Source organism: Giraffa tippelskirchi, chromosome 14 (assembly GCF_054371585.1).
Source record: "Giraffa tippelskirchi isolate mGirTip1 chromosome 14, T2T-mGirTip1v1.2.pri, whole genome shotgun sequence".
NCBI classification, from domain to species: Eukaryota; Metazoa; Chordata; class Mammalia; order Artiodactyla; family Giraffidae; genus Giraffa; species Giraffa tippelskirchi.
The window spans coordinates 20,426,054-20,441,076 of NC_137288.1; the positions used below are offsets into that span (position 1 = coordinate 20,426,054).

At 45.0% G+C, this 15,023-nt stretch overlaps 1 protein-coding gene across 2 annotated transcripts; it reads left to right on the plus strand.

Annotated features, from left to right (window-relative positions):
• Positions 1-202: 202 nt before the first annotated feature.
• On the plus strand, positions 203-5,885 carry CBLN2 (cerebellin 2 precursor). Of its 2 annotated transcripts, none has more exons than XM_081562656.1 (4): positions 203-318; positions 1,467-1,956; positions 4,744-4,863; positions 5,082-5,885. In XM_081562656.1, exons 2-4 carry the CDS (start codon positions 1,600-1,602, stop codon positions 5,277-5,279), a joined length of 675 nt encoding a protein of 224 aa, XP_081418782.1. In that variant the 5' UTR covers positions 203-318; positions 1,467-1,599; the 3' UTR covers positions 5,280-5,885. The 2 variants fall into 2 exon arrangements, with proteins under 2 accessions (XP_081418782.1, XP_081418783.1); XM_081562657.1 differs by lacking the exon at positions 203-318 and adding an exon at positions 375-550.
• The last annotated feature ends 9,138 nt before the right edge of the window (positions 5,886-15,023 follow it).

Here is a 15,023-nt window from a genome sequence, read left to right on the forward strand (position 1 = left end):
CATCCGGGCGGTGAGGACCCGGTGCGGGACGCCGGGCGGAGCGGACGCGGAACGTACCGGTGCGGAGCGCTGGGCGGTCGCGGGGTGGGGCGCGGCGAGGGACCCGCGGGTGCGGGGCGCGGGCCGGTCCGGGGTGGGGCGCGGTGCCCGGCGCGGGCCCGCGCGGGAAAGCGGCGCGGCGCGGCGGGGCGGGGCGGTTACTGGCCGCGCGCGGGGAGAAGGGTCGTGCTCGGTGTCTACTCCCGCCAGCTCCGGCTCGTCTTCTCCAAGCAGAACAACTTGGCGGACAGCGGGGCTCGCTCGTCATGGATGTTCCAGGTAACCCGACCTGCCCTCCGCGATCCGCGCGTTCTCTGCATCCGTCCGTCCGTTTCCACGAGGACAGTCGCGGGTCTGCGTCTGGGCGGGGAGAGCAGGAGAGCTGCTGGAAACCGTCCTGTTCGGGGGCTGAGGAGGGAGGCTGCCCATGGAGAAACAACTTGTCTCTTCTTAGAAAGATTGTTTGGACAGCCGGAGGAGTTGTTCGGAGGCTGTGGGCGGCGAGCGAGAGGTTTCTTTCCTTTTTTTTTTTGGTTTCTCGACTGGATATTGAAACGATCTGCTTAGTTTAGTGGGGGAAGAAGGGGCCCGATGGAAAGTGCGAACAGGCGCGTTAAGTTGGCAGAAAGCGGCAGGGGCTGCCTCCTGGCCGGGAGAGAAAGAGCCCCTGAGTCTGGAAACAAAAGCTGCAGAGAAGCCGAGCTTGGGGTTCCCACCGCCGGAAACCTCCGGTCCTGCGCCAGAGAGGGGGATGAGCGGGGCTTCTCCGGAGCGGCTCGCTGCCGGCAGCCGGGACGTGGGAAGCGGTTGCTTGGTTTTAGGATGTCCCTGTCTTTGGGTTTTTTCTCCCGTCTTAATCTTCTTATTCACTCTTAGGAGCTTCCTGGGGACTGGTTCATTGGGTGGAAAACGGCTAAGATCTTGCGTAAATGAATTGCTTAAAAAAAAAGAAAAAACAACTCTAGGTTGGAGAAATAGAGGATGGAAAGGAAAGCAGAGAAGAGAAAAAGGGTTCTTGGTGTGGCTTTAAAAAAAAATGCTGAAATTAGAGCGGTTGAGGCTCAGTGGATTTTTCCGTTGCCTGCGTCTTGGGTCCCCCTCTGCCACGGGTTGAATGGGCCGGGGGTGGCGCGGACCGCGTCCCTGAGGGTCCCCTAGCGTGACATTATTGATGAGGCCCTGCGGCATCGCGAGCCCCTTCCCCTACTGCATCCCCAGCGCGCGCCCCTCCCCGGGAGCCTCCAGGGATGCCCGGGCCAGGGCGCCCGGCGTTTCTCGGGACCTGTTGTGCCAGTCGGGGAGGGGGTACGAGGGACCCAGAGGATGGCCTCCGGGGGTGTGGCGAGCGCCGCCGGGACTGCTCCCCGCACCTCCTTCCCACGCAGCTTCACCCCCCGTCTCGGGGTTTGGCTTCTCTGCCCTGACAGGTCCGTTGGCGCTCTCCTTCTAAGGACCACCCTGGCCTTGACCGCCAGAGCAGGGGACCGAGGCCAGAGGAGGCTCCCCCCGGCCCCGCGCATTCTCGCGCGCCCTCCTGCTCTCCGCGCGCCCCCAGCCCGGATGCAGGCGCCCGGCCGGGGCTCCCGGGGGCCGCCGCTGACCATGCCCGGGCGCCGGGGGGCGCTGCGCGAGCCGGCCGGCTGCGGCTCGGGCCTGGGGGCGGCGCTGGCCCTGCTGCTGCTGCTGCTGCCCGCCGGCTGCCCGGTGCGGGCGCAGAACGACACGGAGCCCATCGTGCTGGAGGGCAAGTGCCTGGTGGTGTGCGACTCCAGCCCGTCGGCGGACGGCGCCGTCACCTCCTCGCTGGGCATCTCGGTGCGCTCCGGCAGCGCCAAGGTGGCCTTCTCCGCCACGCGGAGCACGAACCACGAGCCGTCCGAGATGAGCAACCGCACCATGACCATCTACTTCGACCAGGTCAGTAAGCGGGCCTGCCCTCGCCTCCCGCCGGGCGCGTGGCTGGGTAGCCGGCTTCCCAGACGCGGAGCTCCAGCCTCTCTCCTCCCTTCTGCCCTGCCTTTCTCCCTTCTTCCGTGAGCTCTCCTTTTCACACTGTCGCTGCTCAATAACTCATCAGCTCGGTTGGCACTCGGATGACCGAGAGTCCTGTGGAGCTGAGCGTCCCGCTGAGCTAAGAGAGCTGGTAGACATTTCCAAAGAGAAACCGTCTTCGCTGGAGTTGGGGTAGTCCGTGTGGTGGTGGGCTGCTGACCCCCTCGCTGGCCACTTAGAGACTGAGTGCATTTAAACTCTCCACACTAACCCCGGGGGTTTCTCCGAAGGTGTCAGCCCAGGCTCAGAGAAGAAGTACCTACTGTTTATTTCGGAAGGGATCCCAGTGAGGATGCTTAACTTCAAGAGAAATAAGTGGGGAAGCGTGTGTGGGGAATAGCAGCCATGGTTGGATAGAAACAGAAGGAAACAGTGTGATTATATCAGTGCACTATGTGGTAAATGCAGTATATACAACGTAACATATAAATACAGCACGTCAATATCAAATATGGTGGGGCTATATAAAGAAAAAACGAAGAGCAATGAAGTTGCCTTAGCCACTCAACTCCCAGTCCCTTCAAAACAGAAGAGTCCCTGATGTGATCAGGTCTTGGCAACCCCTTCTCTGGGTCACTGCTGCCCATGATTTAGAGGTCCTCATCTTCCCCTCTCTCCCTACCTTGGTTTCTGTTGTTTTTCAGAAACAAACAGGAAATTTTAGAGTGGTTTCCAAACTTCGCCTAATCATCCCATTCATTTGGCCACAGCATCTCTCCCCTTGGAGCTCAGGCCTTACTGAGCACACTTGATTGAATCCCTTTCTCTCTGTTAACCAGCTCGCAGACCTGGGTGAGGACCCAACTGCATAGACTAGCACCTCATTTTAGGCCAATGTCTTCACTTGCTTTAATCCTTGTTAAGGATTATGTATCTGAAATTTGGAGAGGTGTGTATAGGATGGGGTGGGGATGCCACTCTTTAATCTGTTTTTTTTTTTTTTTATGATACATGCATGTATTTATTCTAATTATGTCCAACTAAAGCAGGCAATGAATTAGTTTCCACAGTGCTTTTATAATACATCGTCCTTTCATTTGGGTGTTAAGAAAACTCTGTGATGTACATGGGATAAACAGTAGTAGGATTTTCATTTTATAGATAAGCCAACTATGACAGGGCAGATGAAATGATGTCATGCACCAGTTAGGGAGGAACTGAAACCAGCTTTTCTGGGGCTGGTGGGTGTTCGTTCTTCTACAGCAGGGCCCTGAATTTACCAGTTTCCTGAATTAGCCGTGGAGATGAGAGAGTTGAGGTCACTGAGTTGGGAGCAGCACCAAGGGCTTGGAGGAGGAGGCTTGGTTTTTTGAGACACTTAAGACAGAGGGGACACAGCCTCAGAGGGAGGAGCACCTTCGTCTTGAAGCTCACACCTGAGTGTCTCTGAGCCCTGCAGTCAAGGAGGGGCTCAAGTGTGCTCAGAGCTCCTTGAAGAAGTTGATGTGGCTCCTTCCTTCCCAGCCCTTCCAGCCTTCCCAGTGGTGTGGCTCTGGGAGCGGCATGCGATCCATCTGTAATGAGTGTGTAGGAAATAACAACGGAGGGTATGGTTCAAATTTGTTTTCTGAACAGATGACAGGGTCTCTAATATAGGGTTCTGCTGTTGTTGTGGGCTGTGTGTTTTAAAAGCTGAGAACACGAGGTGGGGCCATTTTATGATTTTAACTGGGTTGTGCATTTGTGGGTGAGGAGGGGTGGGGTCCAGACAGGGATAAACCTTGAACATCTGACAGGGAAATCTGTTCATAAAGGGGGACCCTCCGCTCAAGTCACTCCCATCCATCTTTTACTGGAGAAATAGCATCTGGAGGGTCTCGTGATTTCATATCTCATGGCTCATTTTGTCATTGTTCTTGCACTTGGTGGAATTTGAGCTCAGGGTGTCAGGCTGCCTTTCTTTCCACTCTCCGGGTGGTTACTGATGCTTCTGAGTATGATGTCACTGCCCAGCTTAGGGACCAGACACCTCACATGGAGGAAAGTGAGGGGAGATGGGCACAGCCAGTGTTTGTGGCCTGTGGTCGTTCACCCAGCAGCCTTTATTGAGCACCTACTGTGAGCTGCCAGGGGCTGTGCCTGGGGGTGGGAGACAAAACCTCACACCTTCCCTTCCCTCCCAAAGCCCACAGAGCTCATCCCAAGTTTTATCTGATGGAATTTAACTCAGGTAATGGGCCTTTTAGTTCACCACCCTTTCTCTTCCCACTCAGGACAGAGCTCTATTTTGGTCCAAGCTTCTCATTCAGGTCCCCAGAATCCCACAAACCTCTGAACAGTCTCAGTTCACAGCTCATCTGCCAACCTGACTTTCGTGTTATCTTTCTGCCCCACCCCCAACAGCCACCATGTACATCCATTTTTTTCAAAACATAAATATACTATACTCTCCAGAGAGAGAGCCTTCTGAATTACCATCCATTAGAATCCTTTGGAAATCAATTCCTGCTGCAGGATATTTAACTGGGGGCTGCCTGCTTCCCCGGGGGGGGGGGGGCAGTGGGGAGCGGCGGGTGCTGGGTCCCTGGGCAGGGCTGCTGGAAGTCCTGCAGCTCTTAAAGGGACCGCTGGGGGTGGTCTGGTGAGTCTGATGGAAACACACCCTGAGGAGGGGCTTGCTATGTGTGTGCCCTATTCCCTCTTCTTTTCCAGGTCTTAGTAAATATTGGCAACCATTTTGATCTCGCCTCCAGTATATTTGTAGCCCCAAGAAAAGGGATTTATAGCTTCAGCTTCCACGTGGTCAAAGTGTACAACAGACAGACCATCCAGGTGGGTCACTTGAACAGCTGGACCCTTCTGGCTTTGGAGGAATAGTCACGCCCTCTGTGAGGGGGCTGGGGGAGTTCTGGGAACCAGTTCAGTCCTCTGGGTCAGCTCCCCCCACCCATGTGGCTCAGTGACTGGGGTAGGGGGTGGGGTGAGAGGAGAAGAAGCGGATGGGAGTGGGGTCCATTGTGGTCGGCTGAGCTCTGCCCTCTGCCTCATAGGTCAGTCTAATGCAAAACGGCTACCCAGTGATCTCAGCGTTCGCAGGAGACCAGGACGTCACCAGAGAAGCTGCCAGCAACGGGGTCCTGCTGCTGATGGAGAGAGAGGATAAAGTCCACCTCAAACTGGAGAGGGGCAATCTTATGGGGGGCTGGAAGTACTCCACGTTCTCGGGCTTCTTGGTTTTCCCGCTATAAACGCAGAGCCTCCCCTGGACGGTGGGGACACGGCTGTTTGGACCCAGGAACCCACCCTTCCCAACCCCCCGAACTTGCTGGAACAGGACAACTTGTTTCCATCCTCCTCCATCGGACTGTGGTGACAGAAGAGCTGTTTCCTTCTGAACCTGCAGTATTTTCTTCGAATATTGACCATTCCTCGGCAACCCGGCCCCTAATGAGTTTTAGACGACACGGTCTTAAGGAGAAATGAAATGATCGATCTGAGCAATTTGTACCTGTGATTGTAAAGTCAATACGGGATTTCATTGTCGGGACCATTGACTTTTCCTCCGTTGTTTGTACGTGGTATTGTTGGCCCCGTGGGAGGGGTGCCGCGGACCCCGGGATGGATCGCAGGCTGTCGGCTGGGCTCAAAGCAAGAGCCCCGCCGCTCACCACCCACCCGACAGCCCTAGAAACGTGTTCTCTGTGTGTCTGTTCAGCCTTAAGAAAAAGAATGGCTTCACTTTCATGCTGTATTTCCGCCACCCCGGGTGGATGGGAGTCCTCGGGAGGGGGAAGGGGACATTGTATCAAGAAGTGCTTTATCCGAAGAAGCAAATTTTGCACGATTGGACTGCAGCTTTTGTTTTGTATTGTTTGTGTATGTGTGTGTATGGGGGTTTTTCTGCCCCCCACCCCCCAACCCCCGCCCCGCCCCGCCCCGCCCCAAGAAGCTTTACTTTTCTTCACACACACAGCTCCTCCTCCTCACCCCCGCTTTTCTCTTTTGTGCTGGGGTGGGGAGAGAAAAATGTGTGTTGGATTTCCAGAGGAGACCAAACAACACAAAACAAAAAATAACTGTATTTTGGATGAGACCAAACCAAACAGAAGGCAGAGCAAAGTGAAAATGACAGACGGACATTTCTGCTTATTCTTGGAAAGAGACTCTCTCAGAGGCACTTTTGGAAGTAACAACCTGGATTTTTTTTTTTTTTTTTAATTTACGTTTGGAATACTTTTAAGAGACGGATGTTGCTGGGTGGCCTGAATCATGGCAGATGAGGATGCGAGCTGTGATGACCAAGTTCCCAATCACATGGTCTCTTTGCCAAGCGCACCTGGGTCTTCCTGGCAGCTTGTTTTTGCTCCTTTGGATCCACGTCTGGGTGAGCACACCACAGTCAGACGCCTCCTAGTCGAGGGGACCAACCAGTTCTTCCCCCTCAGGATCCTCTTCCGATCTGCCAAGGCAGAGGGTGTGGACACTCCCCTGGGAGCACCTGGCGGGGAAGCCGCCTGAATATCGCAGTGGTTAAAGGTTATTGGCAGAGGCTCCCTAGAAGCAGTTTCCCAAATCCTCCTTGTTTGGCACCTGGTACAACAATATTATTTAAACACAGCTGAGAGTTGACAGGTGCAGGATTCCTCCGCCAAGGAAATGGCACTGATCCCAAAGCAATCAAAGAAGAGACCTCAAACCGGATGTTAATTTGTCCTTTGTGTAACAATGTAACCAAAATATTGATGATAAAAAGTCATAATTTAAGATTCAGAATAAATGGGTTTGATGTCTGGCTTGCTCTCTCCCTCCAGCTCACCTCCCAACTCTCAAAATGTGTGTAAGGAAGGCCAAGGCCCAAGGGCATGGGGAATCAAACCCATACGGTTTACTCTTTAGAAAATGCACAGAAAAACACACACTAACGTGTATCTTGCTGGAGTCCACATGGATAGTGCATCCTTAAATATCTATTTTTCACACAGAAAGGTTTAGGGGGAGGCATTAAGTGACAGGGGCTTCCCTGGGGGCTCAGATGGTAAAGAATCCACCTGCAATGTGAGAGACCAGGATCAATCCCTGGGTCGGGAAGATCCCCTGGAGAAGGGAATGGCAACCCACTCCAGTAGTATTGCCTGGAGAATTTCATGGATGGAGGAGCCTGGCAGGCTACAGTCCATGGAGTTGCAAAGAGTTGGACACAACTGAGTGACTAACACTTTCAATATCTAACAGCATTACATGAAAAAGACAGCATTAAAAAGATGTTATAGATATCAATCAGCTTCTATCACATTTAATCTTCAGTGTAGTACAAGGTCCAATCCAATATTTCAATCAGAGAGCATAGGTATACAAGAAACTCGTTTGAAGATTGCATCAGTTGTTTGTAAGATGTGGATGAGGGTGGGACTCATTTTCAAATAACAAATGCAATGGGACTTTATACATGAAAACATACAGTTGGGCTAGCCATAGCTGAAGAAAGAGCATAACAGCATGCAGGATTTAATTTGAATCAAAATGCTGTTACATTTTGTAAGGGGAAAAAACAACAAAAAACATCAACCAAAAAGCATTTGGGGTATTTTGGCTCTTTGAATAGAAGACATAATTCTGACCAGAGCATTGTTTACTAATGCTGGTAACATACACAGCACGATGGTAGTGAAAATTTTCCTCTGTTTTCTCGCCCTTAGTTATTTAGTTCTCTTTCCCTCATTTCCTAACCTTCTGTTCAATTTAAAACAAAGAGCAGACAGTCCTCAGTAGGAGACAGTGTACCACGTCAGAGACTGAAATATATGCAAGTAGCTGTTATTTTTATTGCTCACTAATTTGTAATAGACATTTCTTCATAGTTATAAATTTATTACAGGTTGTCATTTGGGTTTACTGCCTAATAAATAAGTTATTAAATTGATCTATCTAAAAATAAATATATTTCAGGAGTTGATTTTATACTAGGAAGGAAAGCTTTAGTTTTTTTTTTTTTTTTTGAGATGGATGCCAAAAGCTACATTAGGAAGAAGCCAGGACATTAGAGTTTCTGAGGTTGTTGATCATCTGCTGCTCCTGCCAAGTTTCCATTTGGCTGAGGAATATTGAGAGACATGAAGTTCCTGTGTATAGTCTACAAAAACATGTAAGTCAGATCAAAATTTGAAATGTATCTTTAACTGGAAAAAAAAGGGATGTCTATAATATTTGCAGCCTGATTTGAGCCACCCCATCTCTGAGCCGGTTTTCTGATCTGTAGAGTGAAGCCATTACCCCTGCACCCTGTCCCCTTCCCCCAGGGTTATGTGAGGATCAGACAGAAATGTCAGAACCATAGGGGACCATGATGGAAAGTGTATTATATCGGAGGGAGGCTGTTTCTTGTAAGTCAGATTTTCCAACATGCAACTTATGAAAAAAATATATGAAACGAACAGCCAACAGGAGGACACTTGAATGTGAAAAGTTTCCATATTCTCAAGAGCCTTTTAAAATTACAGCACTATATTGAAGTCTAATTTGATTTTTAAAAAGGATGACAGTAGGAGCATATTAAAATCTATACATTTTTATATTAATTTCAGTTCTTAGTTACGTTATTTATCTTTTGTGGCTCAAGCCAACTTTCTCTTCAAATATGTAGTCAATATTTTATACAAATATACAATTAACATTTTAACACAAGTAAAAAATGAAGTTCCAGTATTATAGCATTATAATAATAAGTTGCTCTAGTTGATAAATGTTAATGCTACTAAACCGTGAATGTTTTTTAAGACAATACTATATTTTAACATAAAATATATTCTAGTTTGAAATAGAATCCTGAAGATTCAACTTTAGGTCCTGAGAAACTGTTTAATATCTGTACTTCCTTAGCCTTAGTTGCATTCTTATATTTTTGTAATATGTATTCATCTATAAAGAAATTGTTTCCATTTTTAGATTGTGCTTACTGTAGGTGCCCAGAGTAAAAGTGATACAAACATTGACTATTGGCATGAAACCTCATGGGATCCTGTAGAGATTACATAGATTTACTTGTTTGGGAAAAAATATTTTAAGCTAAATCTAGTTATTTCATGCATCCGAAGAGTTAGAAAACATATACAAAGCAAACCAAATCTTTGACTGAATCCTTAATTTTGTTTGTAATATTTCCTTGAAAACCACCTTATCAAGGAAATCGTTATCAGTTCACACATATAGTAACTATTATATGTAGATGGTTTGCCTGTAAGTACATGAAATATATAGCTGATATTTAGTATAAATAAACTACATACATTGGCTACATTTTACTGGAATCTAGGCATATGTGAGTGAAAATTTGATGAATCACTTTATACAAGCCAAACAGAAACATGGGTTGTTCCAGCATGCCTCATGTACCCAAAGAGCTAAGAATGTTCTGTCAATTTGTGACCCCGTAATTTTGCAGTCTTTTATAAGGAAATAAATAATGCAATAAGATAATGTTGCTGTAAATAAATAGTTAATGTTTATATTTCTACAGGGTAGGAAGCATATAATAATCTACTGCATAGATGCACTGGAATGAAAGGCTCTATTACATTATATTTTAGGTGGTGTGAATAAATTATGGAACTCCTAGAAGCAAGTTACACTGAATCACTCTAAAGGCTTTACTGTGCACTCTGTGAAAACACTTGTAAAAAATGTGAAACTAGATTAACCATAGAACTATGATGAGTTTTTGCCCTTTTGCCTTGCTTATGGAGGAGTTTACTTGTCATTGGGACTTTATTTCTAAAGCTAGCACTTTGCTACTAAAATGGGATATTACACACACTAAAATTTAAGATCAGAGCCTATAAATTCTCATGAGATTCTTAAAGTTAATTTTCTTGACATTTATGGAGCAAGCACACCAAATATACTGAAGTGAGTTAAAATACAATTTCCACTTTGGTTTTATGGTTTTTCAATTTTTGATTCTTTTTTTTTTTTTGATTGATAACACTCTGAAGACGCTAACAGATGATGGTCACATGTCACCTGCCAAATCTGTTTATGTATTTGCCTAGATTTTTAAAACATAATTTTCACAGATTGATTTCACCAAAAAGTATGTTTATTGCTTTTGCAATGGAGGGCTACAATTCACTCAATTTAGATATTTTAACAGCCTATATGTTACACAGCTGTCCCTGATGTTGGTGGTAAGATTCAGCCTTCACCTACCCCCTGAAAAAAAGAAAAAAATAGTCTTCTCAAAATTCCTTTAAACCCAATGAATATGATCTTTTGAAAAAAATGGTATGAGTGTCTGTATAATAACATTATACCAGAACATGAATTCTAAGTAAATGAGCTTTCCTTCTATTCCCAAACCCAGTAGGGTAACTTGAAATTTGTAAGGGCAGAAGCCACGTGGTTTTACCTCCTACAGATAATAGGGGCTCTGTTTTATCTTCCTAAGTGGATTTTGCTGTGGGTTTCCATCACCAGAATCACTTCAGTGTCTATAGCATCATAAATCATCATCTTCATCAGCTCGCCCACATACACTCTTTGTGTAGGGTAAATGAGCTCCTTGACAACTTAATTTGGAAAAGAAATCTTCATTCCCTCTTCTTAATGCCTACAGCAGGACTCCCCAGGGACAGAATGCCGCTTTGCACTGGCTCAATCCTAACAGGATGGAAGCTACTTATTAATGAGCCACTCTAGTCTTGCAACCTGACTAGCACTGCCTTTTTATTGTTCCTTCACATTCTTCAGGAATGCCGATTTCTATTTTTAAATCCATTTTAGGTGGTGGAAAAAAATTCCTTGTTGTTGAATGTTGGCATATTTGAATGCGGGATTCGAGTATTTTGTCTAAGTATTACCTCATTCATTTGAAAATAATTATATCAATCACTTGAGCCTCCCAGGTGGCTCAGACAGTAAAGAATCCCCCTGTCAATTCAGGAGATCCTGGTTCGATATCTGGGTGGGGAAGATGCCTTGGAGAAGGGAATGGCTACCAACTCCAGTATTCTTGCCTGGAGAATCCCATGGACAGAGGAGTCTGGCGGGCTATGGTTCATGGGGTCACAAATAGTCGAACACGATGGAGTGACGAAGCACATGTGTATCAATCTCTTACCATTTCAAGTTCAGTGGGATACAGAGCATTCTCATATTTCCTTGGGTTTGTATTATAAAGAGCATTTATTGTGATTCTAGTGCATTGTTATTATAGAACTGACTCAAGAATAATGTCTAAAGTACAACTAAATCAACTGAAAAATTTGGGCAAATTCTCTTATTACTAAAAGTCCTCATTTGTCATATTTTTACATGGATCTTGAAGATTCCTACCAGTTTTAAAATTAGCATTAGAATTAATATTTATCTCTGAATCACTAACTTTTTTTTTTCACAGTTATATAACTGGGGCTTCCCTGGTAGCTCAGCTGGTAAAGAATCTACGTGCAATGCGGGAGACCTGGGTTCGATCCTTGGGTCAGGAAGATCCCCTGGAGAAAGGAATGGCTACCCACTCCAGTATTCTGGCCCGGACAATTCCATGGACTGTATAGTCCATGGGGTCACAAAGAGTTGGGCACTATAGTCCTATATGATCTAGTCATATAACTACTAGATCATAAAAGTATACTTCCAGAGAGAAGTTTATCATTGAACAACAAATTTAGTCATGACAATGTGATGCTGTCTTTTTTCATGTTGCCAAGCATGACAAGATGTCATAGCATAGTTTTATTCTGGAATTGTAAACTGTCAGTGGAAAAAGCAATTATATTACTTTTTAAAAAATGATTGATTCTTTTGGGAACAGGGTGTAGATATTTCTTTTTCATTCCAAAATATTTTCAGATTGCTGCCTAGAGGCCAGTGTGCTTAGAGATAATGACAGAAAAATAAAGACACAGTCAGGGTATGCCAAGAGCTGCTAGCCTTTGCTGGAGATGGTGTTCACAACTAGCCTGGAGGAGATCCAGTTAAACTGATGGTGAGGGGGCGGGCTGGGGTGGGTGTGGGAGGGACCTTGGAAATGGGAATGCGTATTTACTAAAGTTAATAACGTAATTTACATTTTTCACACATGAAGCAGAGAATGTGAGTTTGGCGTGGACACTGAATACTGAGCATCAGTTGCTCTCCCAGCCACTATCTTGCCTCCCTTGGTGAACGCAGTTGGATATTTGGCCGACCGATGGCAGTCTAGCCCTCATGAACTAACCTTGGAGGTATTAAAGTGGCACAGACCAGATGCAAAAAATTTCCATTGTCTTAACACATGAAGATTAAATTCTCATAGCCCTTTTTGTACAGTTATATTTCTGCTTTCCTCACATAGAAAATTTGTTGGGGAACTGGCATGCTAGGATGTCTCAAATCCTCAGAAGACAGAGCTAAAGCAGGATACGAGCAAGGCATGATGTGAAGTCCTTCTTGAGCAGACTGGACGGGGGACCTAGTGCTTTGACATGTTTACAAGATACTAACTTAACGAATAAAGATCTAACAAGAAGAAACAAAAGATAAATGTAAGACCAAATGGCACTGGTGAAAACATAAATTTCTGTGCGTTTTATTTCTACAAACAGACACATAAGTGTGTTCCTGTGGCGTGAAGATTGAAATATTTATAGTCCAAACTTCCCTGCTATCAAAATGCCTTTCCAGTGCCTATAGCTATGCCATCCATGAAAACTCACTTCCATATAAGAGGAAGGTGATGCACTCGGGTATCTCTGTCTGGGTTCATAGAGTCATTTCTATTAACTTCTTACCTCAATCACTTGGTCTATATTTCATACTTTATTTCTTGTATTCAATCCTCCGAATCTATTTCACCAGAAGGTAGAAATTACATCTGGTCTCCCTGACAGACAGAGATTGAGAACTGTTGAGAATAATTAAGCCATCTGGTGCTATAAATCCAACAGAAAGTTATGATCAGTGGATCATGGCCTAATTTGCTTTTCATCCATTGCATCTAAATTACCTTGGCACAAAAAATGACGAGGAACTGGATTTTTAAAGGAAATGGCCACATCTTCCCCAGTCATTAGCAGGCAAAGGCATGCAGGCATCAGACTGTGATGATTAGAGAAGACTTATTTTCCCCTAAGGCCTATTGCTTTCAATACTTCATTTTTCCTTTTAAAAAAGTCTCAAAACGTACTGTACCAAACAGTGAATGTCATGTAGTTTATACTTTAGATTCTTACCTATACGTAAGCAGGTTTATGAGAAGAAATTATTTACTAAAATAAACTTTTTATCTTAATGGAAATTTGAAAGGAACCTAAATGTATTTTGTTATATTATCCTGCAAAATTGCAGAAACATTTGTTTCAGGAAAAACTCCCCAATAGATGGTGCTGCTGCTGTGATCTGAAACACTGAATAATTAGTATGCAAAAAAGCTCCAGAGAGAGGCCTCTGGGAATTCCCTAACATCAAGTTATGGAAAGATAAAAATGTGGCTTTATTTGTGCTAAATGCCCATCGACATAATGGTGTAGTCTAAAAACTTCAAAAAGATTCCTCGGTGTTTTGAGGTCAAGAAATTACTTCTGAGGTCCATTGTTCATGTCTCAAATGTCTTTGGAACACAACCATAACAAAATTGAGTGATACAAGAGGATGGGCTGATGGCTGTCCAAGTTTCTTTCCTGATCATGTTTCAAGGGTCTATTAGTTACATATATAATATGAAGATTATATGCAAATGAAAAATGGAGTCCTTCTTTCAGATTTAAGGGAAAAACTGCAGAAACTGTATTGGCAGAATGATGCCGCCACTGCTGTTAGTAATAATCCTTAGTGCTAACTCTTTGCACGTGTGAGGCACTGTGCTGAGTACTCTACAATTATCTTTTCATTTCATCATTACGGTAACCCTACAAAGTAGACACTCTTATTACCATTTTAGGGATGATGAGAATACCATTTAAAGCAATTAAATGACGTGGTCAAGGTCTCATAGCAAATTAATCGCAGAGGCACGATTTCAATCTTGAACTTTTTGATTTCATAACCTATTCTCTAAACTTTGAATTTATTCTGCATTTCAGGACGAGAGCTAAAGTGTGAAAATCAATTTGTTAAATAAGAACTCTATGTACACCATGATGAATCATAAATGTTTGCATCACAGTTATTTCAGTAAAATGCATTGGGTTTTTTAAAAGACAATTTAGATTTGCACTCTGCAGACATAAAAAACTGCTATATTTTAATCATAAGGAAATATTGCAACAGATGCTATAAATGGACTGATTCTTATATGAGAAATACCTAAGTTTGGACTCTCATTATGTTTAGTCATCATTTCCAGGCAGAAAATGATAACGGAAACATTTTTTTTCCTTTTTCTTGTGAGAACACTTTGTAAAGATAAATACAAAACACTCAGACATATAAATACAAACAGCTCATTTTCCCAACAAGATTGTGTATTTTATAAAGGGCACAGGACACCGTCTCTTAGGAATTATAGAGTAAAAACTGAGAAATCAAGCACAAGAAGAAAATAAGCCATACTTGTATTGGGCTATTGGCCCTAAAGTTGTTTATGGGGTTTAAGCTTAACCTCTGGCGGAAGAAATCTCTTAGAACCTGAAGTCAGGGAGTTCCTTCGGAGATTAGATCTCTTGCCTGGAAAGCATAATTAGCAAAGTTAAACGTAATTAAGCAAACCTAAGGGAGATTTTTAGAAATGGTTTACCATCCATTTGGTTGGATTAAATGCACTTGCTGTATTCTAATGGGAGCCTCCCTGGTGGCTCAGCAGTAAAGAATCCACCTGCTAATGCAGGAGACACAGGTTTGATCCCTGGATGAAGAAGATCCCCTGGAGGAGGAAATGGCAACCCGCTACAGAATTCTTGCCTGGAGAATCCCATGCACAGAGCCCAGTGGGCTACAGTCCGTAGGGTCACAAAGAGTCGGACACGACTGAGCAGCTAAACCACCATCACCTGGATTATAGGGTTGCTAGGCAACCCACTCCA

Excerpts from the sequence above, each read along its gene's own strand:
- CBLN2 (XM_081562656.1), top strand. The coding sequence starts at position 1,600 with ATGCAGGCGCCCGGCCGGGGCTCCCGGGGGCCGCCGCTGACCATGCCC. Across the intron at positions 1,957-4,743 it reads TGACCATCTACTTCGACCAG|GTCTTAGTAAATATTGGCAA; the intron begins GTCAGTAAGCGG and ends CTTCTTTTCCAG. Across the intron at positions 4,864-5,081 it reads ACAACAGACAGACCATCCAG|GTCAGTCTAATGCAAAACGG; the intron begins GTGGGTCACTTG and ends TCTGCCTCATAG.